This window comes from Phaethon lepturus, unplaced genomic scaffold, assembly GCF_000687285.1.
Source record: "Phaethon lepturus isolate BGI_N335 unplaced genomic scaffold, ASM68728v1 scaffold16927, whole genome shotgun sequence".
In the NCBI taxonomy this organism is placed as follows: Eukaryota; Metazoa; Chordata; class Aves; order Phaethontiformes; family Phaethontidae; genus Phaethon; species Phaethon lepturus.
The window spans coordinates 5,223-29,563 of NW_010554203.1; the positions used below are offsets into that span (position 1 = coordinate 5,223).

General features: G+C 42.2%; 1 protein-coding gene across 1 annotated transcript; it reads left to right on the forward strand.

The window, feature by feature from the left end:
* Positions 1-4,295: 4,295 nt before the first annotated feature.
* Positions 4,296-23,430, forward strand: LOC104624418 (putative uncharacterized protein DDB_G0271606). The gene is made up of 5 exons (XM_010291782.1): positions 4,296-5,330; positions 9,901-10,037; positions 12,856-13,013; positions 18,005-18,117; positions 22,840-23,430. Exons 1-5 carry the CDS (start codon positions 4,296-4,298, stop codon positions 23,428-23,430), a joined length of 2,034 nt encoding a protein of 677 aa, XP_010290084.1.
* Positions 23,431-24,341: the final 911 nt, after the last annotated feature.

The window sequence follows — 24,341 nt, forward strand, 5'->3', positions numbered from 1 at the left end:
CTTGCACTAAATGCCTGTTGCCTCATGTGCCTCAGATTATTTCAGTAAACTAATAACTTTATTAGGAAGGGGAATGGGGACAGTACTGAGGTCCCAGGCAGCCATTCAGATCTTGGGTAAAACAAGAGAGGTGAATTATTACAGTGGGCAGGTGCCTACGCTTGACCAGGACCTTGGCAAATCCTACCTTTTCCCCCCAGCAGTCTAAACAGTCTCTCTGGACTTGGGATGCCAACTCTTGCCCCTCAGCTGCTGAACTGTATCTGCATCCTGCTCTCCTGTGATTGAGTAGCAAGGGAGAGGACTTGGGGTAGAAAGTAAGGCCCATAAATAGTCTTTTATTTTGGGTTTCCCAGATCAGTGCTAACAAACTTGCATGTCTATCTGCCATACAACTGAGAAGTTGTATGACCTACCTGATGAAGCAGAACTGTGTAAAAGCTGTTGTCATGGCTTATTTTCTGCTCAGGGAGGCTGTTTTGCATGAGGTGGGGTAGCTGTAGCAGACTGCCTCAGTACCTCTGAAGGATGATCTTGAAGTGTTACCCAGTCAGCAGTTTCCCGTGGCACTTCCCTGGAGCGCAAAAAATTGTTTCTGGGTAGAAGCAAACATTGCCTGGCTTTCAAGGTTTCCTGTATGGTACGGCAGTTTAACACTGGCAATGCAGTCCGTTGGGCAAAGGGGAATTGTTTCACACTAGAAGAATTAAAGCTTAGAGCAGCAGAGTTTAATTATGTATTGTCATTCACATTGAGCGTTTGATTCCTGTAAGATTGAGGAGGTGAGAAGCATCAGAGGGCAGACTTTGGCTAAATGCTGCCTGCATCTGCACGGGACAGGTCAACTTTCCTTCTGGATGTTTCTGGACCCTTTCGATCTACGGTGATGCTAGTCAGATGCAGCGAGTAGCTGTTTCCAGACTTTGGCATGGGACTGAGGGGAAGGGGGTTTGCCTTTGGAGCTTGTGCATTTGCTGTTTCAAGCCTTCTGGGTGCAAGTGTCTGCACAAGCTTGCTCCGTCAAACGGCTGAAAATGGAATAAACAACTTCTTTGAAGAAAGAGCTGTCCTCACAGTTTGGAGGTTTTGGATGTGGGTGGGTGGTCTTCCAGCTTTTTTCAGGAGCTCCTAAAAGCATATTTCAGGGCTCTTTAAGTGCTACAGGGGCAGGAATCTTTCTTATTTGTACAGACTGCAGTCTTCAGCACTTGGATCTTGGCTGCCTGCCTTGCACTGGAGCGTGTTGCAGGTGGGCAAGTATTTGGTGGTGTCATCTGGGCTCAACGGCTTGGCAGGGCTCAGAGTAACAGTGGGAGGGAGGGAGTTTGGGGGAAGCTTGGAGCCCTCTGGGATGCTGCAAGCACTCAGGATAGCCAGCCACTTTTTATTTTACACAGGTGCTGAAGTGTTTGAAGGACCAAGATGTTACCAATTCATCAACCTCCAAGGAGTTCAAGTTGTACTAAGTAAAGGCAGAAAAATCCTGAGCCCTTATCTGTCTTGATGACAGCCACAAAATGGACTTGTGGACTTGCAAATAGTGTAGGGGTGGGTGACAGTTGCAGCTCTAATTCTTTTTAGGTGTTGGGGATGTCAACAGAAAATTTTGCTGCAGGTGTGCACATATGAAGCAATGCAGGTTTAAGAGCAAAATAGCACATGGAAAGAACTGTAATATTGTCAAGACTACTTTGGTTTTATGTACTGAAAACCACAAAAATTGTTCATTATCTTGTAAAGGACACTGAAGTTTTCTATGTACCTCTTCTGTACTCAGCCTGAGCTGTCACGTTTCTGTCTTTGCTACATTGGTGACAGTCTGCAAAATCCCCATTGAAGGCTACTGTGCAGGCACAAATGCAGGAGAGAGAACATGCTTGTAAGTGTTACTCAGGGGAAAAAAGCCCAAATCCAAACAACAAAAAAACTCTACCAGCTTGTTACCTGTTTTAACAATTTTTCATGGAACAACTTAGGCTGAGTGTAAGATAGGGTTTTCTCTAAACCTCTCTTGTGTCTTGCCTCAGCTGCACGTAGCTGGTAAGACAAAGACTTAGTGGAGTTTATGAAACTTTAGTGGCATGAATCCTGCTGTCACTACAAGTGCATTAAACATTATTTCTCATTGATCTACATCAATTTAAATACTTGTTTGCAGAGGATTTAGATGCTGTGTTCTCTGAATCTGACTGAACTATTGTAATATGTACTTACCAAGGCTTTGCACAGCCGTGAGGCTTAACTTATATGATGGCTTCTGAAGGAGAAAAAGGGGTTTACTTTCTTAAGTAGCTTGACTGTGAGGAAGGCAGAGTCGTCTAATAATGTCTCAGCAGCTGCTATCCCATTACAAGTACTTTAAAAATGCACGCATGTGTTCTACAGCAGTTACATGGTTGGAAAGGACGCTCTGAGAGACTTCAATATTGTTCTTCTCTTCCAGTTCCTCACTTGGGCAGTGAAGACATGACAGCAATGGCAGAGCTTCCTTTTGTCAAAGCTGATGTCAGAGAGATATTTGAAAGTAAGTTCCCTGCTGTTGCAGGATAAAGAAATATGTTAGATTCTGCCCTTCATTAAGGATCATCTACTAGCTGGTCAGGGACTCAGCATATCCCTGATTAAACACTCCTCCAGAAGGACAAAATCTTCTGTTGGAGCCCAGGCACAAACATCATGAGTAATAGCTGATTTTATAATTAGTTTATGACCACAGTACTTCATGTCCAGAGGTAGGATCTGTCTATTTCCATAAGCATTTATCTCTTGCATTTTAAAAAGTCTTCATTAGTCTCTTTCTAAGGCGTTGGATTTGACATGCGGTCAACAAAATTTTTAAAGTGTAATTGAACACAAGAAATGGAGATATGATTAGTGAAATTGCATATGAAATATATGCAAGCATTCAAATCTGCTTTTTAAAACTAGCCCTTTTTGTGGAACAACACCCCCGCATCTGTTTTCTTGAAAGAAAGTATAATAGTCTTCATATGAATTCATGGTAAGCTTCTTAAGGTTCTCATCTTTAGCCCACTACAAAAATAAGTTGGGTTTTTTCATATAGGGAGAAAGCTGTACTGCCTGTGGCTTGGATTGCCCAATACTAAAATATTTAGGTTGTGTATAAATTTTTTAGGCTTTGTCTATTTAATTTTTACTTTTTCATGGATGTGGGTTTTGTGGGCATAGGGAGGGATCTAGTTTTCCTGCAAATTTCCAATAAATATTTTGGTTGTCTTAGAGAGCAGATGTAAGCAAATATATTTTTCATATATTTTTGTAGTTTCAGGGGGAAAAACTCAGTGTTGACATGACTTGGAAATACTTGAAGTTAAGGCAGGTCATAGTCTGGAGTCTGAAGCGTTTTTCCCCATACAGACGAATCCTGTTTAGTCTGTAGAATTGCTTAGATGTCTTCTTTAAAACATGGCGCTTCAGTGCAGTTGGATCTACTACATCTGGAGAGCTGCACTGACTGATGAAGAAATATCCTTGGTTCTCTGGGCTTCTGTGGGGCTTTCCTCTGAAACAAGCAGGAAAAAAAAAATCCCTTTGGGCTTTCGGTGCCTTCTCTGCTTGTATCCAAACAGTATGGATGAGAAAGGCATCTTCTCTGCAACTTCATTGCAGAGGAGAGGGAAATGAGATAGGATGAAAGGAAGATGTTAAGATAAAGGAGGACATGGCAGGAGTTTGGGGTAGAAAAAACAATTTTGTGTACTTGGGACAGGAAAAAAGTAGTGTGTGCTGGTCTGATTAGACGGGAACATGTTGCTGTTACAGGAGACCAAAGATTTATTGACAAAGTTGATTCTGGATGTATTCAGCTCTTGAGTTTTTGGCTCAGGTTATTCTCTTAACCTGGATCTCTGTAAGTAACTATCTGTAGGTAACATACCTGCAGCCCTTGAAACGGCTTATGTCTCTACTGCTGCATGCTATGAAATGGTATGTTTGTACCCTAGTGAGACAGGGCAAGGGCAGAAGTCGATGACCACAATATAGTGACTACCTAGAGCACAGAGCACTCTAGAGGCAGTGGTTTAATCTTGAGGCATGTTGTCCAGAGGCTTTTAGATTGAGATATCTGACCTAGTTGAAGCTCCTTGTAGTGAGTCAAACTGCAGAGCTGAACCCAGAGAGAACTATTGTAAAGAGTTCATTCTTTTGATAGCTGTTGGGTTTTTTTTCTTTGTTTTCCAGTTCCTTTAAAAAATTACTTCAAGCCCTGAAGAAAGAGGAGAAGAATCTTGGAAAAACCCCAATTTGGGAGAAGAAAGTTTTGGTGTCGTAGGATGAAGGTGGTAAAACGGGAGTTGTGTAGGAGTAGGCATCAAGACATGGTCCAGGAGCAGGTTCAGGTGGATGAGAGTCCAGAGGGAGCTCAGCAGCTCTGCTCACCAGTACAGATGGGGCAAGGAGGAGACCATCCCTCAGCAGCACAACTGTTGCCCCCTGGTCAGCAAACCCAGGGAAGGGACACTGCCCATGTGCAGCTACAGAGGCAGACAGCACCAGGGGGCATAGCCCCAAACATGGGACTGCAAATGGACCAGGGCTGGGAGGCCCCGGAGGTGACCGTGCAGGTGCGGCCTCAGAAGCTGAGTCAGGGGTGGGAGTCCCCAGAGGTGACCGTGCAGGTGCGGCCTCAGAAGCCAAGCCCAAGATGGGAGGCCCCATCAGTGACCGTGCAGGTGCAGTTACAGCAGCAGGGCCAAGGGCAAGCTCTCCCACAAGTGACCGTCCAGGTACAGCCGCAGGAGCAGCGACAAGGTATGGCTGGCATCAAGGTCACTGTGCAACTGCAGCTGAGCCATGTCCCAGAAGAGGTAACCTGCCCCCAGGATCAAGGTGAGGAAGTGTTAGGGAATGGAGAGCAGCTGACCTCAGAACAAAAGCAGGGAGAGCCAATAGCAAGATCTGAAGGTGAGAGAGAACTGTCTGTAGTGGAGCTGGTGCCACAGGGGGCTCCAAGCCAAAAGCAGGATCAAGGAGGAGAGGTGATAAAACCCCAGCAGGACCAGAGCCAAGAAGAGGAAAAAGCAGAAGTGGTGGAGCTGCAGGTTGGAGACAAATCAGACCTGGATGGGGTGGTGACAGAGGAGCAGCTGCAGGACCAGAGCCAAGAGCAGGAACAGCTAGAAGCAGAACTGCCCCCGCTAAAGGAAGGTCAAAGAGCTACAGAGATGAGGCAGGAGCAAGGTGATGTCCAAGAAGGGTCCAAGGGGATGGTGGAAGACCAGAAGGAAGACCTGGGGCAGGAAGTGTCTAAGAAACGTCCACGAGAGACTCCAAATTATTTTGTTGCTATACCAATAACAGATGATCAGGTATTTTGAATTAGCTGTTCTATCAAAACAATAAAAACCTTAAATAAGCAGCTAAGCATAAGTTTAAAGTTACCTTGGTTTCAAAGCTTGTTAAGAAGCCAAGAGTGATCAAATGCTGCTCCCCTACCTGAAGTGGTCTTTCGGGTCTGGCTGGGATAGTGTTCACTTCCCTATAGGAGCCCTGCTAGCTGCTCTGCTTTGTAGCCAGAACAGTGATAACAGCCCAATGTTTTTAGCTACTGCTAGGAAAAAGAAATAATTTGGAGGATTGTCATTGTCCTTTCTATAAGGGCTGAGCGGATGTGTGTCTCCTCAGTAATATCTTCTATTCTGCAATCTTTCTCCAAACAAAAGCAGTGGCTTTCACCATCTTGCATTGTCCTATCCTATGTTGTCTTACAGCCACGTTTGGTGCAATAGTATTGATTTGTTCATCTCCTTCCCCACTGAAGTTCACAATGGAGGATGAGAATTTACTCCTCTTCTACAGAAGATTCTATAGAATTGATCTATTCTCTCTTCTTCATCCTTTACCCAACAAACTTACCTTGACATCTTAAGTAGACAGTTAATTTCAAGAGGCCGTGTGTGGAGTCTGCATGCTCATACTTCATCCTATAGTCTGTGATTCCCATGTTTGCAGCAGTGTTGAAAAAGCAACAGGTTCTTTCACCTCCATACTGTTAAATCAAAACACAGTGAACAGCAGAAATCCAAATACAAATATTTTCTTCTAGAGGCTTTGTGAGGGCCCTAAAGCATTCCAGTTACCACAGTAAACTTTTTTCTGAAATATGTCAAGATAGCCTTGCAGGGTTTGGATACTACAGGCACTGTCTCTATTCCATGGAAGTAAATTCCAAAAATGATACAGAAGCTGGAGAGACAGATTTCACACTTTGTGCTTTAACTAGGTATGTATGATTTGTTTGAAGCCCCTAACTTCATAACTCTGTCTCTTTGTATTTGTACAAAGAGCTACCTATACCCATTCTGCTGGTACGAATTTTGAGACCCACACAACTTTCTGAAAGAAGGATTCAGAGTGTCTCATTCCCAAAGCAGTGCTGTCGGTACCTTTATGAACAGGGTTTTTTTTACCTTTTAGCCTCCTGTAATCTGATGGCAATGTTTTGTTAGCAGCTGCTCTGCAAAAGCAGACAGAGCCCTCGCTTGGTACCAGCACCCGCTGCACCCCTCTTGGCTAGGACTCTGCTCTTGTTTCTGAAGAGCAGCATCGTGAGGTGGGACATGCTCCATGCTGTGGACCTTGATGTAGGGGCAGCAGGTGACTGTGCACTCAAATGTGTTATGCAGAGAAGAGAAAGAAAAGATTTGGGGTGTAAAGACAAGAAACAGATTATTCTACCTGACAGAGGCAGTCAGGGGGAAAGTCTTAATTTGAATCAGTAACTGCTGTGGCCCAGCCAGCACAGGCAGAGCTGAGAAACAGCGTATGAATTGTGTGGAATTATTAATATTTATAATATATATACATCTTGGGATCTTTTCTTACAAAGCAAATGTAAAAGGCAAAACCTGAATGTTCACTTGTATGAACATAGTGAAAATATAACCCTTGGCTACCAGTTTCTGCTATTAGTTTGTGGTGTTTTTTCCAATGAACTAAATGGATATTGTTTGTTGCAACATATGACTTGATTCCTTTTTTTTTCTAGCCTAGGTTTCCATGCAGTATCTGGCATGACTGTATTTATGCTGCTGAAAGGCAATAATTAAGTCGCGTGGCTGTATCTGCCATATCTGTTGTACATCTTTTTTCCTTTTTTCCAGCGTGACAAGCAGCTGCGGTACAGTAGCTTGCTTTGGCAGGCTTTTGAGTTTTTGTTTTTACCTTAGTTAAGTGTTGAAACTCCTATGTATGTATTAGAGGGAGACGTCAAAGGTGCCTTCCTCTTGGTAGGCAATTATTTGCTCTGGCTTTGTCTTGAGTGGAATAACTTCTGAAGGTTATCTGGAGGATGACCTTATGTAACTTTCGGTCATTCCTACATATGACTGGCTTTTGAGGGGTGAACAAAAGTGCAGAGCACATCAGGAAGATAAATGTCAGGAAGGGAAAATAACCATGTAAGCTGGAAGACAATGTTGGCAGAGGAACAAATGGGTATGAAGTGGGCAAAGAATAAAACTAGGCTGGAAACTAGAAAGTTTCCTGCCATCTGAGGAATGAGATCATGGAACAGCTTGAGGGGACATGAATGCCTAACTTATTCTGCTATTTTAATGAGATTTGAGTGTCCTAATATATGGCCTGTGACCACATCCTGTACAACTCTATGGATGTCCTTCCCCTCTTTCTCCTTGTCCTCTCTCTCAATTCTGCTCTTGCAGATTTCCATGCTCTCACACCACCTCTGGTAATCTGGCAGCTCTGATGTCCCTGGCTGGATGATCTGCCCAAGATAGTCCCTGTTTATGCTCCTCTTAAGTGCTGCCTTTAAGGATGGCAGTGAACTGAGGCAGCCCTTGGTGAGGCTCTCTGAGACAAACATTGAGGAGTACAGTACTGTAGGCCTGGTATGTGTGTATGTGAAGGGTGAGTAAATAAGTGTGTGTATACACATATACATGCACATATATTTTTGTCAACAATTTCAGATGCTTTTACCTCTAAAGCAGAGGTTCCTGACCTCGCTGAACATACAACGTGGTTGCCTGTTACACGGTAGGCCTTGTAGTCTGTTACAGAAGGGTTTTAAAGATGCTGTTAGTTTTTTGGGTAGAATTAATTTCCCTTACTGATATTTTTGAGAGCTCTCCAGAAGACGGGGCCTAGGGCTGTCTCTGTTTTCCTCCCTTTCAACAGGACAAAGGAAAAACCCTGTTGCAGTCCTGATGGGTGCAGCAGCCCTTTTCCCTTTGTGTCTAGCAGGGTTTCAGGAGGCTGGACACGAGCCTCCAGCAACGGGCTTGGGCCGGGGTGGATCTAGGAATGTTGTGGTCTCAGGCTTTCAATACTCCATTAAAAGTGATTCCTTCATGTCCCTCACCCAAATACAACCATCCCAGTAAAAACGTAGCACTTCTCTAGAAATGCTACAGACTCATCCACCAAAAAAAAAAAAAGTGTAGAGATAAGGTAGACTCCTCCCATGGGAGAAGCAATGGAAAATTCTGGACACACTTGTGAAGCTGACAAAAAAGAGTGAGAGAAGACATTAAAATTGCTCTGCAATTGTTAGATATCTACATGAAGCAATTTCACTCAAACTTGGCTTCCCAGCTGTCTGAGACCAGCTGAGGAGGCAAAAGGACCTTCTTCCTTAATTCAAGAGTATTCTTAAAAAGATTGGTCAAGGGAGAGCACTGCTTTGTGGAATTGCTGTCAGTACTTAACCTAGTTCATTAAAGCAATGATTTTTAGTTTGTGTGGTCAGACAACCTGATGGCTTGATTCCTGCTCCATGTTTTCATGATCCAAGCAATTGAGCTGTAAATAGCAGGCCATAAGAAATTGTGCCTCAGTTGCGGTAGGAAATACCTTAACGTGAGAGTCATCTCAGTGATGTGTTTTTCATAGTGACAAATGTACAGTAAGAGGCTGAATTCAGGGAGCTTGTTGTTCATATCTTCAGATGGATTCTCTTAATTGTGTGTGGCTTTATACTGACATTTATCAGTTACTCTAATCTCTTCTGCAGTGCAGGTTGTGGGACTGTTTACTGGACTGCACAATGACCACCAAGGTTTTATGTAGAAAGATTGCAAAACAAAACCATATTGACCTAGTTGTTTCAACCTATGTAAGAATAAAGTGCAGCTCTAACATGTGTGAGCACTTAGGCATGTAAGCCAGAATTTGCTCAGGGAAATAATCTGAAAATCTATAAATGACTTGGCTGTAACAAAGACTTCCACCAGGTGCTTAGTCCCTGTATGATTGAATTCTTCTCCCTCCTGGCTTGTTCCCATGACTGGCTTACAAACCTTTACAGAAAACTTTGAAAAATCTTTCTTCGGAGTCAGTTCTGTAGAGGCACAGATAGACTCTGAAGAGCCAGAAACTGGCCATGCAGTTCTAGAAAATACCAACTCAGGAAAACAGCATGTTTACCCAGTTGATCTAGTTTGTTTGCTGTTGCAGTTTCCTTTTGGGAAGACACATCAGTTTAATCTGTGATCAAACTTGTAATCAGAAAGTGGCATAAGATTAATTATGGAAATGCTATTCAATTTCCACAGTCTATTAGCAACTGACAACTGCATGAAGATACCATTAATATTTACACAGTGCTGTGAGCTTTATTCTAACATGCTTAGGGTCAGATTCAGACCTACTTTAAGATCTAGGCATGTTGGCTCACATGAGAGCTATGAGTTTAGTCTGTAAGCTTTAAAAAGGAAAACAGATCAATTCCTGAAAATAACTTTGAACTTGAAAGTTGTTATATGACAGATCTGGAGGGTTTTATTTTGTGGATTCCTGGCTTAAACTTGAGTTACATTTTTGTGTGTCTAATGCTTCAGCATTCTGAACTCTTCTGGTAGTACCGGGGCACTCAAAAAAGAAAATTTATTTCCCTGTCTCCTGTTTACTGCATTTCAGGTTTTGGACAAAATTGAAGATGTCCAAGAGCTCATATTCACTAAAGAGCCTGACCTGTTGAGAGCTTTTCTTCCTGTTCAAACTATGCATCTTACTATAATAGTAGCTCACCTGGCAACAGAAGAAGAAGTAAAAAAGTAAGAATCCTGCAAAATTCAAGTGCAGCTAATTTTTCTGTAAATGAGGTAGCCTTATTGTGCTGTTGTGAATAATTATGTTTTAGTATAGCCTACACACAATTTCTCTATAGAGAGTTTTTTGATCAGTTTCTGGCTTGTTCTCAATACCTCTGAGGAAAGATCTTTACAAAAGCTAGATGTGATTCTTCAGAGGGTGAAATATTGTGTATCTGCCATGGGGTGAAGAGAAAAAGCAGCATGGCTGCACATAGTATTGCTACTGTGTTACTGTATTACTACCATAAATTAACTCAATGCATGTAAGGTTCCCTTTAGGGAACTTTACAAAGTTCAAAGTACAAAAGGCTGCTGCCTTTTGAGAAACCACAGCATTTCAGATCAGCCATGCTTGTATCAGCTGGAAAATGTTAGCTGATAGGACATGTTACATTGAGAATAAAACAAAAAAAAAATATCTCTAGTGCCTTTACAAGCTGATCTCTTGTCTAATTCAAGCTGTGGGCTTGAACAACTGGGGCCCTGTGAATTAAGATGGGGTTATTGAGAGATGACTAAGGAAAGCTACCCTGCAGTCAGGAAGGCTAGAGATGCTAGAAAGGTCCAGCAAATAGAGCCAGTATGCTGCAGGTTTTTTCTCCAAGCCTTATCCTACTGTACAACACTGGGAAACTTCTTGGCACGAGAGGTCAGGGAGGGAAGGCCCTTAGGTGTCTGGGAAGACATTGCATGATAAAGGTGGGAACCTGGTGAGGGCAGCCCTTTCTCCAGGGCTCTTGGTGCACATCAGCAAGGGAATGAAAACCAGTAAGGCCTCAACATCATACAAGTGTGACACAGGATCTGGTTGGGCATAAAGCAGAATGCCTAGCTGGAAAGATGTCAAAAGAACCAATGAGGAGGAAAAAAACCCAACAAACCTTCTGCCCATACAGGCTGCAACAGTTAAATGGGATTAAGATGCATATGACAGATTTGTATGTGCTTTATTTTAAAATTACCTGCTTTATTGTGCATTCCAGAGGCTTTTTCAGAAAGGGGAAAGGAGCTAGGAGGACTATATGGGCTCAAGAGCCTGCACGCAGAAGACACCATGTACAGTAATTCAGTAAAAAAAACCTGTGCCAGTGCTGCTGACTGGGCAAGCTGTCATCCAAGAGTATAGGAAGCTAGTGGAGAGCAGAAACCAAAGTGGTAATCAATCGGTTAGGGAGGTGAGTGGAGCTAAGTAGTGTTAATGAACTTAAGGGTGGATGTATGCCTGTAATATAAAAATAATGGGCATACCTAATGAAAAGCAGATCTTCCTTGCCAAATGCTTTTCATATTTTATCTTCTACCTACCTACAGAGCTCTACTAAATGAGGCTGTAATTCAATGGCTACTGCTCTGTGCTGTCACATGAAAGACTCCCTTAGGGTGTTAGGCCAAGTATTTCTCACTTCTTAAGCTAACAGCACTGCTGAAACAGCTGGCCCAGCCCCTCACAGAGGGAGGAGGGCATCTTCAGATCTCATGGCAGAAGTTGTTCTGGCAGCATTTAATGGTAGCTTAGACATTATTGACTCAAGCAAGGCTAACCTAGCTGTTCAATTAAGGTGGAAAAATCAAGATCCTCTGTAAAGAATTGATTCCCTCTCCACTTTCAGTACAGTCCTCACCAAATCTTCATCTGCAGAGTCCCCAGGAACCTTAGAAAGAAGCAGCTTCTATGTCATCATAGCTGAAGCAACTCCAATGTAGTAGTGAGGATTGCTTATAATGTTGGCTGAAGTGGCCTTTGTATGCATGAAGCATACTTTCCTGAGGGGATTAGTTTGTGCTATGTGGGTTTTAGAGCCTGGTTTCTGTTTGGATAATGCTACATAACTCTTAGATTTTATTTTTTTTAAACAATAAAATGAATGTAGTCAGAACTTGTTCTAGGTGTAATGATGAAGTTAATGTGGCTACAGGAGCCACAAGAACCCATGGTCTGGAGTCCTGCAATGCTTCTTTATGCAGTATTTTGTTAGAAGTTTGAAGCATTAGTAGAAGGTTTCTGCTCAAACTTGTTTTGAAGACTGTTGGGATCCCCCTTCCTGAGACACCAGGGTAAAGAGGGGCACCTGTAAAACTTCAGCAGGTATTAAAATGCTGGAAGACTTGGTGTCTACATCTAGAAACCTGTTAGTTATACTTTTTCTATGTCTTTAAGGAAAATGGTTGAATTTGAAGTATTAATGTCTTTGGGTAATATTTTTTTGAGCTATTTCTGTGCACAGCAAGGTGCACATCTAAACTTTGTTGAAATGGGACATAAAGATCCCAACATAAGCATCAATTTGATAATTTGTTAGCTGTCCTGGAATAGAAAAATATAATGGAGACAAATGCTAAAAGTGCTTCAGGTGGGAGAATGAATTTATTTTGGTTTAAGACTAAAAGTAGTGAACCAGTTGAAAATGGCAAAAATAAAGTTTTAAACTACATGACACAAATATAAGTTCAGTTTTATCCTTTTTGACTTGTTAGCAGCATATATTTATATAGCTGTTTCTGGCATGTTAATGACTTGAACATTAGTTTATATATTATAACTGAGTTTTGCTAGCAAAGGTTAAAGTTATTGAAAAACATAACATTTAAAATGCATGTGTATATTCTAACTGTTAAAAAAACATTAACACTGAAAACTAGTGTGCTTGTTACACCTTGCATAGCACTGCAGAGTGGTCAAAATCAGGTATATTATCTGCTATTAAAAATATAACAATATTTCCATATGTAATAATCAAATACCCTTTCAGAATAGATCTATTTTTAATTATTTTTTAAGGGCTGTTCTGGCACTGAAGCAAAGCAAGGCTAAAGTGGAAGCCATCTTACAGGGTAAAGACCATATTATGACATTTAATGGGATTGGACAGTTTAACAATCAAGTGATATATGTGAAAATGTCAGAGGAAGACCAGAAAATTCTGAGCAGAATTGCAGGTAAGTACCTAACCTGACTCTACCACTTGTGGTAAACCAGTTTGTAGAGTCTATCAGCTCTGGTAAGTATTGGCCTGAGCTGCACGGCCATGACGTGCTGCCTTTCCTCTTGTCTCCTCTTTTTCTTAATTGTTAAATATGAAGCTGACAACTGGGATCCTGCAGAGCATGAGAGACAAAATAAGTTCTCTGTACTACTTTGGGACAGGTGAGATGCACAGACATTTGACATGTCAAGACTCCACAGCAAGGCTATCCTATTCTGCCCTGCAGTCAGGATCTTGCAGGCCTGTGGTGAACATCGGGTCTTCAAAGCAACACCTCAAAACTGGGTCTGTTCATTCTAATAAACTGGAAGAGTTTTCAGTGTTGGCCCCAGCTGAGTTTACAAGCACTTCCTCTAAATTGGAGCATGTGTGAAATCATGAGTACCTCTGGGGCGGGGGGTGACAAATAGCAGTGTTTGTCTGCGTATGCGTGTGTAGCATCGGCAAACCAGTCGTTTGCTTCCATGGTAGAAGATGAAACAGAAGTATGAGAGTAGCTTGTGTCCTCTGCTCTAACTTGCCAAAGCACTGATGGGTTCATGAAGATGTTCCAGGTCTTTGACCTGCTTACCTGCATCTGAGCACAATTTCAGAAGGCCTTGATATTCTCCCCTTCCCCCCTACCCTGTTCTGTTTTTAGGAGCTGCTTTAGCCTGCAATGCAGAACATAATCTGTGTCCTGGGCTTCCACTCCCAACAGAGCAGAAATAATCAATACACATTTTTTTCCTTGCTATTTTCACACTAAGCAAAAAGGAAGCATAGTTCAACTAATGCTTCTCAAAGGCATGCAGTATAAAGACACTATGTAATCTTCAAAGGACATGACTTTTCAGAATAGTCTGTTTTCTTTCTGATGAAGCTGCTTCTTACCTCCTCCAGTTCTTAGCTTTGATATAATAGTCCGGCTCTCTTCTCCTCCTGCGTATTTTTCTTCTTAAGTAGTCAGTGTTGTAACTAGACAGAACATGCCTCTTGATATGAACAGCTTCTTTGCCTCAGCTAAATAAAGTTAGCCGCTTCACTATCTGTTACCTTTCGCTTGACTCTGGCCTTCATTTCTCTTATTGTTCCAACCACGGCAAAGATAATTTTGAGTTAAAAGAGCTGTGCTTTTGTTGAAAGTACCCTGATGTTGTCCCTACTTACCAGGATTAGAACCTCAACAGACTTCCCTGTGCCCAAATTGTTTCTTCTAAAGTCTAGGTTTAACACTAAATAATTTTGACTGGGAGGTGACTAAGTAGAAGGCACATAATGCAATTTCCTTTAAGATCATATTTGGTACATGCCTCTCCACAACAGGTATATACTTCAAAGCCATTGGAAGAAGGGACTGCTTGACTGTATTGATGTGCCCCCACCTTAGCTCTCTCCTCTCTCACTTCTGAAAGATGCAGAAGTGAATACCTCCTTTCTCTTGTCTGACTACTGCTGTTTTTCCCTGTATTCATTGTTTTGTTTAACTGAGAATTTTATTCCCAGTGAATCATAGCATACGAGATCAACCTTTATCGTGTTATTTTAGCACCAGCAGAAATATTTAATTTTGGTTCTGCAGAATGTGTGCGACGATGCTCTCCTTTAATGATATCAGAGCTGCATTAACTCTAAAAACCATTATGATAGTGGGTGGCAGATCCTTTGTGTTCTCTGCCTGGATAAACCTGCATCTTCACGGTTCTGGAAACCTAGTATCTAGCTTCTGATCTGAACCCCTTAATGAGATGGAGGAGAAAAATTTTGATTGCAAGCTCTAGGAATATTCTGTCAGTACTTGTGTGTTTTTAAATGCAGTATGATTGTTCAATGATTGCCTGAAATAATTACTTGACTGTGAGACAAGCTGACAGTTTTCAAGCTGTTAACTCTGTCACCAATGGCTTTGCTATTCAGGGAGATGTAACTTCCAGTGTTCTCGTTTCTGCCTAACTTCTGACCATTTCTATAACTTACTTGAGCCTGGGATTATGCAAATATGTATCAAAATCTATCATTTAATGACATTTCTGAAGAAATGTTTTTCTGGGTTTTTTTTCCTCTCCCTCAGCATAGCAATTGAATTAATTGTTATACAATGAATAGGGATTTTTTTTTCCTTACCTTTTAGTCAATATTTTTGGTTACTCATGGGGTAGGTGTGGATTTGCAAATGCTGCCTCTTCAAGCAAAGTGATGGGCAAATGATTTGACTGGCAAAGGTCAAGCTTCTCCTGCCAGCTGCCTCTGCCTCATCACGCCCTTATTGATGATTTGTCATCAACAGTTTAACAGTTCATCCTGCTCTAATGAAGTTTTTGAACCTCTTAAGTGTTTCAAGAAGACCTAATATACAGAAATTCTTCATGTTAATGTGTTTTATTTGACAAAGTATCAGAGGCACATTAGGGGTTATTTGATACCTAACCATTATCACCTGGTACTATTAGTTAGATTGGTGACAAGTGGTGTCCCTCAGGGGTCCATATTGGCAGCAGTACTGTTTAATATCTTCATGACATAGTGGGGTCGAGTGCACCCTCAGCAAGTTTGCAGATGACACCAAACTGAGTGGTGCAGTTGACATGCCTGTGGGATGGGATGCCATCCAGAGGGACCCAGACAAGCTTGAGGAATGGGCCTGTGTGAAGCTTATGAGGTTCAACAAGGCCAAGTGCAGGGTCCTGCACCTGGGTTGGGGCAACCCCTGGTACCAGTACAGGCTGGGGGATGAAGGGATTGAAAGCAGCCCTGCCGAGAAGGACTTAGGGGTATTGGTGGATGAAAAGCTGGACATGAACTGGCAATGTGTGCTTGCAGCCCAGAAGGCCAATCACATCCTGAGCCACATCAAAAGCAGCGTGGCCAGCAGGTCGAGGGAGAGGATTTTGCCCCTCTACTCCGCTCTGGTCAGACCCTACCTGGGGTTCCACATCTACCTCTGGAGCCCACAGCACAGGAAAGACATGGACCTGTCCATGGAGCGGGTCCAGAGGAGGATCACAAAAATGATCAGGGGGATGGAACACCTTCTCCTATGAGGACAGGCTGAAAGAGTTGGGGTTGTTCAGCCTGAAGAGAAGGCTCCAGGGAGACCTTATTGCAGCCTTCCGGTACTTAAAGGGGGCCTATAAGAAGGATGGGGACAAACTTTTTAGCAGGGCCTGTTGCGATAGGACAAGGGGTAATGATTTTAAACTAAAGAGGGTAGATTTAGACTCAATATAAGGAAGAAATTTTGCACAATGATGGTGGTGAAACACTGGTCCAGGTTACCCAGAGAGGTGGTAGATGCCCCCTCCCTGGAAACATTCAAGGCCAGGTTGGACGGGGCTCTGAGCAACCTGCTTTAGTTGAAGATGTCCCTGCTCATTGCAGGGGGCTTTGACTAGATGACCTTTAAATCCTTTCCAACCCGAACTATTTTATGAATTTTAGATACCCTAAAGTATCTGTGATGTCCATACTGCCTACAGCCAGACTTGTATCCTTCTGCAGTGGCAGCTGGAGGACAGGTGGGCATCCTGTAGGGCATCTAAAAGGGCATTAAAAGGGCATTAGATGCTTGTTCGGGCAACTGGATCCTATTCTTTACATATTTTCCACCTGGAAAACATAAAGCAGTTGCCTTGGCAAAGTGACCAGACAGCCCCAGCTGCTGTTTCCTCACAAATACTGAAATGAAACATTTTAATGTATTAATTAGCTAAACTCCAAGCCAGAAACTTGGCCTTGATACAAATGCATATGACAAGCTAGTAAACACACATGTAGTTAAACTTCCTAATTAATGGAAACATAAAATGGAAGTAGGGTGGTTTCAAGCAATGCACTTGTCAAATATGTGATATGTTATTTTTAACACAAATTTCAACATTGAACCTGCTTCTCCCAGTGCCTAAGCAATTAAGGAGTAACAAAGGTAGGTGGCAAAGTGGGGTGTCTGGCAGGAAGAGCAACACATGTTGCAGGTTTCCAGGGAGGATATTGAATTATTTCAGTCTTTTATCCTCATTATACAACCAAGGTATAAAGATCTCTGGCAATAAGAAAAATTGCTAGAGAGTAGTCTTAAGTACTCTAGCCTTAGCCAAGGCTTTCAGCATTGTTTTGGAATTATTCTTTACTGTTTAAGCACAACTGTTGAGCGTCACTTCATCTTCTGCATTTGCCACACTTTCAGGAGTCTACCTCATGCAAGCTTTACCTTTTCTTGTGAGACTCTGCACTCCCCAATTCAAAGTTCATGAAAACCAAGGATAGATCAACTTGGCTTGACTTGTCATTACAATACTTAGCTGAAAGACTTTGAAGAATATAAATTCTGGAGTTGCTCACAGACACTTATTTTGATGCAGAATAAAACCTTATTGTTTTATAATTGTGGTCAAATTTTTTAAACCAACGTTATCATAAACACTTTGTATCACATAATCTGGGGAAGGAGTACTATGTTTTTGTGCCTTTTTCTGAATTGTTCTAAGTGCTGCAGAGTTGTACTAGTTTTGGGAATCTTGCCACTTTTTTGCTGGAAGCACTTTGCTTCTCACATTGCTTTTTGCAATAATCGGAGAGAATCTGTCCCATTGCACTCCCCAGTCGTGGCCACTGGTGACTGCATCTTGTTCCTGGCAGGGCTGCCATGGGCATGTGCTTTCCTGAGCTCACCATTGTGATAGGAGGTCTGTGAATTCAGAAGGAATTGCATTGCAAATATAAATGTTTGGATCTAGTTTCAGGCTTGCAACATGCGGCTGTACATCATGCACGATTTTGGTTTTGCTTGTTTTTCTTTGTCTGTGGTGCTCATCATGGTATGACCACTAGTTATCTGCTGTGTGTTTTAACTGTGTGTCTTGCTCCAGAAAGGCATAGTGGCTTTTTGTCTAACCTTCCTGTAAATACTTTTTTTTTCCTACCTCCCAACTTTTTTCTTTTCAATTTCTTGTTTTATCTTTTTACCAGAAGCTGTGGAAGAATGCTTTATTGAAATGAATCTTGACATTTCAGGGAGCAAGGATTTCAAACCACATCTTACTTTCCTAAAGCTCTCCAAAGCACCAAGGTTGAAAAGAAGGGTAAGTAACTGGGCTTAAAATATTTTTTTATTGGGATCAGTTCTAGTGATTATTTTCCTTCCAATGAAATTCTTGGGGACTATATACTTAAGCAATAATCATTGCAACTACAGAAAAATAAATTTTTATTATTTAACAAAGCTCGAATATAAGCTGGCCAATGCAGCTGTGTTTGCTCATATCTTACTGGAAGAGATGAGGTCTCTTGCTTATATTGTGTATGGCTCTATTGCAGAGTACAGAGTGCTTTCCTTCTGCTATGGCCAGTCAAATATGCACAAAAACACAATGTCAAGCTGTTTCCATAGGGCAGGATGGCTTCTGAGAAATATTTACCCGAGAACAAGATTAATGTCATGTCGGAAGCCAGGCTGGTGCCTTGATTTATACTAGAAATGTGCGATGTGTTTTTCTAACCTTTACTGCAGTATTGTAAGGGATTTTATCATATACAATTAAAGTAAAAAACAACTCTGATTAGATTGCTCATTTCCCAGTGGAATATTGTCCTGCTTGTTTCCAGGAATAGTACTTGTATTTATGAGGTCAATGTATTGCAAACCTGAAACACTAAAGGAGCATGCACAAAGAAAACAGAAAATGTTGTAATAGCTGAAGAAAATGACCTTGTGTTTGTGCACTTCAAGTACTTCATATTGACTTGATATTTGCCTTCTGTATACATGGTACAATCAAAGTTGGATAGTACTGATAGTTCTGTGCTGGAGGCTTTTTCTTTTATACTGCCTATGGGGAATTTCGTGAGTACAGGCATCAGCAATGTCTAATGCAAAAGTAAACATACAATAGGCATATAGGAATTACTGTTGACTTTTGTCCAGAGTATTTTCACACTTCCTTTTACTATCAGGTTTAAAGTAAAAAGCTAAATTGTAATTTCTTGCATGTTCTCCTCCTTCTTTGATATCTGGTGCTAAATATGGTATATATTCCTGCATAGTATGATTTATGTATACAATCTCCTTGCTCAAAAATAATAAATATGTAAGTGTACAGAGCTTTGAATGTTTGAATATCAAGTAAGTGGGGAGGCCAGAACTGGACCCAGCACTGAAGCCGTGGCCTCAGCAGTGCTGGGCAGAGAAGGACCACTTCGCTCAACCTGCTGGCAATACTCCTCTTAATGCAGCCCAGGATAGATGCCACTGACAGCCTTTGCTGCAAGGGCACATTGCTGGCTCATGGTCAGGTTGGTGTCCACCAGGATTTCCAGGGCCTTTTCTGCCAAGCTGCTTTACAGTCAGCCCTCAGCACGTTGTTCATCCCCAATGACAGGACTCTGCACTTCCCCTTGTTGAACCGCATGAGGTTCCTGTCAGCCCATTTCTTCAGCCTGTTGAGGTCCTTCAGGTGAACCAGCCACTCCTCCCAGTTTTGTCATCAGTGAAGTTGCTAAGGGTACAATCTGCCCCATCATCCAGACCACTAATGAAGATGCTGAACTGTACTGGACGTAGTATTGACCCCTGGGGTGCACCTCTAATTACCAGCCTCCAACTAGACTTTGCCACCAGTCGCTGTCCTCTGGACCTGTCTGTTCAGCCAGTTTTCAATCCACACCACTCTGTTCATCCAGCCTTCTCAGCTTCATCAGCTTCTCTATAAGGACCTTATGGGAAAACGGTGTCAAAAGCCTTCCTGAAGTCCAGGTAGACAATATTCACTGCTCTTCCCTTGTCTGCAAGCATTGCTCATTCCTGTCCAAATACGTTTGCACCTTAAAACAGTTGCTCCTTGAAATACTATTCTACGTATTGGGGCCGTGAAACCAAAGCGGAGCAGGGGTGTGTGTTAAGTTTGTTATTAGGGGGCATGTAGACTCTGTATGTCCATGTACAAATCTCCCTGAGGTTAGTAATGCTCAACCCTAGACATAGGATTTAACCTCAAAGGTTGAACTGGAAGGTTACTGTGTATGTATTTTGAGATCTGACATGCCAACTGAAAATACTGACATCTTACTCTGTCTCTTTCAAAATCAAAATGTAATGGGAAAAGAAAGGAGGAAACTGGCTATTTCTAGAATATCGAATTTCTGAAGACTGCAGGAGAGAAATCAGCCTTCCTAAATGCTAGAAGATGCCGAAGTATAAATAAGACAAAAATATTACTTCAGTTATTATGATGCCATCTACTGGCTATAATTACTTTCTTTATAGCATAAATAACTGCTTCCTTGTAGTAAGGATGCAGTGTAGGTACTTCCTGCATATAAGAAGGACTTAAGATGAAGCTTGTGAAATAATTGCTAACACTCACTGTTTATATTTTACATCTCAAGAATACTTTGTTAACAAGACAGGTATGTGACGATACTGGTGTGGAGTAGCTGCAGACCTTGCTCTTTTTGTGGGGAAGGAGGAGCTGGTTTTCTTTAAAAAAAAATCCACCACAACTGCAAACTTTGATCTCAGGAAATTGTGCGTCTTTGACTTTAGTTGTGTGTCTAAAGACCCCGAGAGGTTGGGGAGAGCTTGGCTTGTGTGCTATTTAGCTTGAATAGCTACCAAAGGAGCAGTATGCGCTGTTTGTCGATCAGGTTCAAAATATGTAGCGTGCCCCTGGGATAAATATAAAATATGGGTTCTTCAGGTTTTCTGACCTCTCTCTTTCCAATGAGCCGAAAGGGAGCAGTTCACCTCTTAAGAGAATCCACTTCAGTGTCTGTCTGTAGTAAGAGCCTTCTCCAGCACGCAGACTAAGAAGTGCTTTTGTCAGCATGGGTTGTTAGCCTCCAGTGCTGGGTGATGCCTGTGCTTGCCTATGCCTGAGCAAAGCTGTGGATCAAGTGCCTCCACACTAAAGCAGAAAATATTTGTTCTTGCTTTTTATGCTGCTTTAAGTGGATTCACTCAGTGCAGGTCTGCAAATAGCTATGGTCTACCCTGGGTGGCGAGAGAGCAGCAGTCCTGCAGTCACATACTTGTATTAAAATATTCGGAGGTTTTTAATGAAAGGGCAGCCCTAATCCTGCCCTCTTCTGGCTACTTGATAAGTTATCTCCAATGACATGACCTTACTCAAGTTTCCATCATCCTCCTGAATTACCCAGAAAACAGCCCATGCGCAGTGTACCTCTGCATTTCAGCAGAACTTGAACCTGGTGACATTAAGGTGATGCGTGGCTCTTGGCTACCAAACAGCCTGGCTCTTACTGACACATGGGTATCTCTGGGGCACAGGAAAAGGTGTGCAGTTTGTTTAGTTAAACTTTGAAGTGTTTTGGTCATCAGGGCAGCAGTGCCTAAAGGTTTGATGCATTTTGTTGTGAAGATATATTTATCTCTCTTTTGTCCAGGTGACATTGGCTGTTCTGGCCATCCTCCTGCAATCCCCATGCCATGACCCATTGCACGTCTGCCTGCTAAAAAAGCTGTCCTTACAAGGAAGGAAGCTTGTAAAGAGACTTTTTTTTGTCTTACATTGTGCACCCCTGTGCATTCCAGGGGCAGAGCTGAACAAACCGATTGAGACTTTGAGGCAATGTGCTGCGAGGGGCTCCTTGGAACCTTGTTAGCCCGCTTGCTCGTTAGGTTAAGAGAAGGCGGAGGCTATTCCTTGTTGCTTAATGATTCATCCGTCCTTCACTTCATGTCCATGTGTGCCCCTGGCATATGTGGTTTGTTGCAGGCTAAACGCCTTGTGGGTGCCCCTTATTTAAATTGGCAGCCTCTTGCTGGCTGAATTAAAGCCCTGGGGACTGTGGAACTGTTGGATTGCTGGCCCGTCCCTGGTGACACCCGTACAGAGGAGCCAGCGCTGCTGTGCCCAAACTAGTCAGGGGGAGAATGGCAAAGAAATTACTCAGACAGGAGACTGTTGATTTTAAACCTTGACAGTCCTAAATTACCGTGGTTTCTGAACATGTGCCTTGATTACGGCTGTGGAAGTTACTTTTTCTTAGTCTGAAATGAACATGTCAACATCTGAAAACACATCTATAAGAGTAAACACTTCCATTTATATGCCATGACCACTGTAGCATTTGGCCATTGGGATTCTAGCAGTGCTTGGTAGCTATCCGAGAGCTGCTGTGGTTTTCTTTTTCTTTTCTTCTGGCTTGCTGAAATGAGCTTGCTTTCACAATAAGTCACTGAGTTACATTTCTTTTGAACACTTCTTTGCTCACAGGGAAGAAGGTGCATGAGCTCTATTTCTAACCTGTCTCTAGCATGGAATTTAATTACTGTTGTGGAATGTGTACACCAAGGAGAGATTAATTTTTCAGTCTGCAAAGGTAGCGATGGGATGAAACTGAGCAAACTAAACTTTAGGTGAAATAAAGAAATCCCTCCTAAATGCAATTCAGGAGACTAGGAAATAGCTTCCCAGTGGATGTGATGACTGTGAACTTGCTTAAAATACCTAAAATTAGATGGATGCATTTGAATTACAGTGGGTTAAATTGATCTCTTTCTGTATCTTTGTTGGTATGTTTTAGTTTTCAGAAGGTGGGATAGGTGGAGAATTCAGCAAAAGCCAAACTTCCTATAACTTTAGTAATGGTTGATTTTTCTCAGTATCTACTTAGATACTACCAAATAAAGTTGATATTGCTATCCTAATGGGGGGTAACTGTTTTTCTTTGAGTTTTGTTAGGATAATACTTGATGCATCTTGAACCTTTCTAAAGAGCATGTTTTTTTGTCTGTTTGTATATATAACATACAGGTAATGTCACATTGCTCTTTCAATATTTAGGGCTTCAGGAAAATTTATTCGGATCTGTATAAAGAATACGAAGACAGCTACTTTGGCACAGAGGTCTTCACTCAAATTGATCTCTGTGCCATGCATAAGAAGAAGCAGGAATCTGGTTACTATTATTGCGAGTGTTCAATTAACGTGGGCTCCAGCAGTACAGAAGAGAGTAAAGAGCAAGAAATGCAGACAGAAGATGTGGGAGAAACAACCAGTGAAGACCTTCCAAATAGTGCTGCAAAGGCTGAAATAGAAGCAACTGCTGCAAGCTGTGAGCTTGCCTCATATTTAGTAGTAGCTGATGATAAGCCATCTGAAAATATTGCTGAGGCTTCAATTGCAAGTAAAGAAAAAGAAATTGATGAGGTGAAGGGACAGCCTGAAGCTACAGATGGGACTTTTCTTGCAGCTGGAGAGAACTGCTTGAAGTCAGTACTTGGTCTGCTGCCAGAAAGTTCAGATGCATTGAAAAGTGTGGAAAAGGAACAAGAAAAAGCAAAGATAACAGATGGTAGCCTGCAGAAAACTGAAGCAATAGAATATGCACCTGATCAGTTCACGATAAAGCTGTTGCAGTCCTCAGTGAACTGAACCCACACTTGGTGATGGAGAAGGCATGGTACTGAGCTGCACTGGGCTGATGTGGGAGGTGGGGATGGTGAATCTGTTTTTGGCAGAAAACAGTCCTTTTTAGGGGACTGACAAAACAGGCTAGAACAAAATCTGAGGGAAAGATCACTGAATAACGTAATGGTGAAATGCCTAGGTCTGAGCAAGAACCTATATTCAGGTGGGTGTGAGCATATGTACTGTAAAGACAAATGAGCTCTGGTTTACGGGATCAGGCCCTTCAAAAGTCATGCATTGATACCAGAGTTGTTGCCAGGCACCTCTGGTGCCCAAATGCACACTCCAACCTTCATTGTGTTTCTTCTTGCCTTGCTTCCCCCTGCTCTGTGCCTACAGCCCCAACTTTGCTCCTTCCATAGCCTGCCTGCCTTCTCCCCTGAGTGCTGCCTAAAGATGCTTCTTCTTGCCTAATCCCTACTCCTGCTCTGACTTCAGACTCCAGACCATGATTGCAGCACAATCATTCACTGCATCTCGATAAACAGTAGATGATTTTAGTTGTTAAGACACTTTTGTGACATTTGTGCTTTCCTACTAGACTAGTAGCTACTTAATGAGGAAAATTATTTTTTCTGACTTATGGAAAATAGTGGTTTTGGAATAATGAGGTATAACACTCGATTTTCTTTAGATAAAGACAATGAGAGGAAGAGGAATCCATAATGAATTCTTTTTGTCAAATGCCTTGAGAAGGAAACGAGGCACAAGAGCCTTTTCCTAAACCGAAGCTATGTTGTAGTCCCACATATATGCACGAGTTGGTAAAGAACCGGGTAAAACGGAACCGTATTCACTTCTGGCAGGAAGAGATGAAGGGTTTTGAACCATCGCTGGGCCTGAAGTTTCCTGGCGTGGCTGAAGCCAAGCAGCTG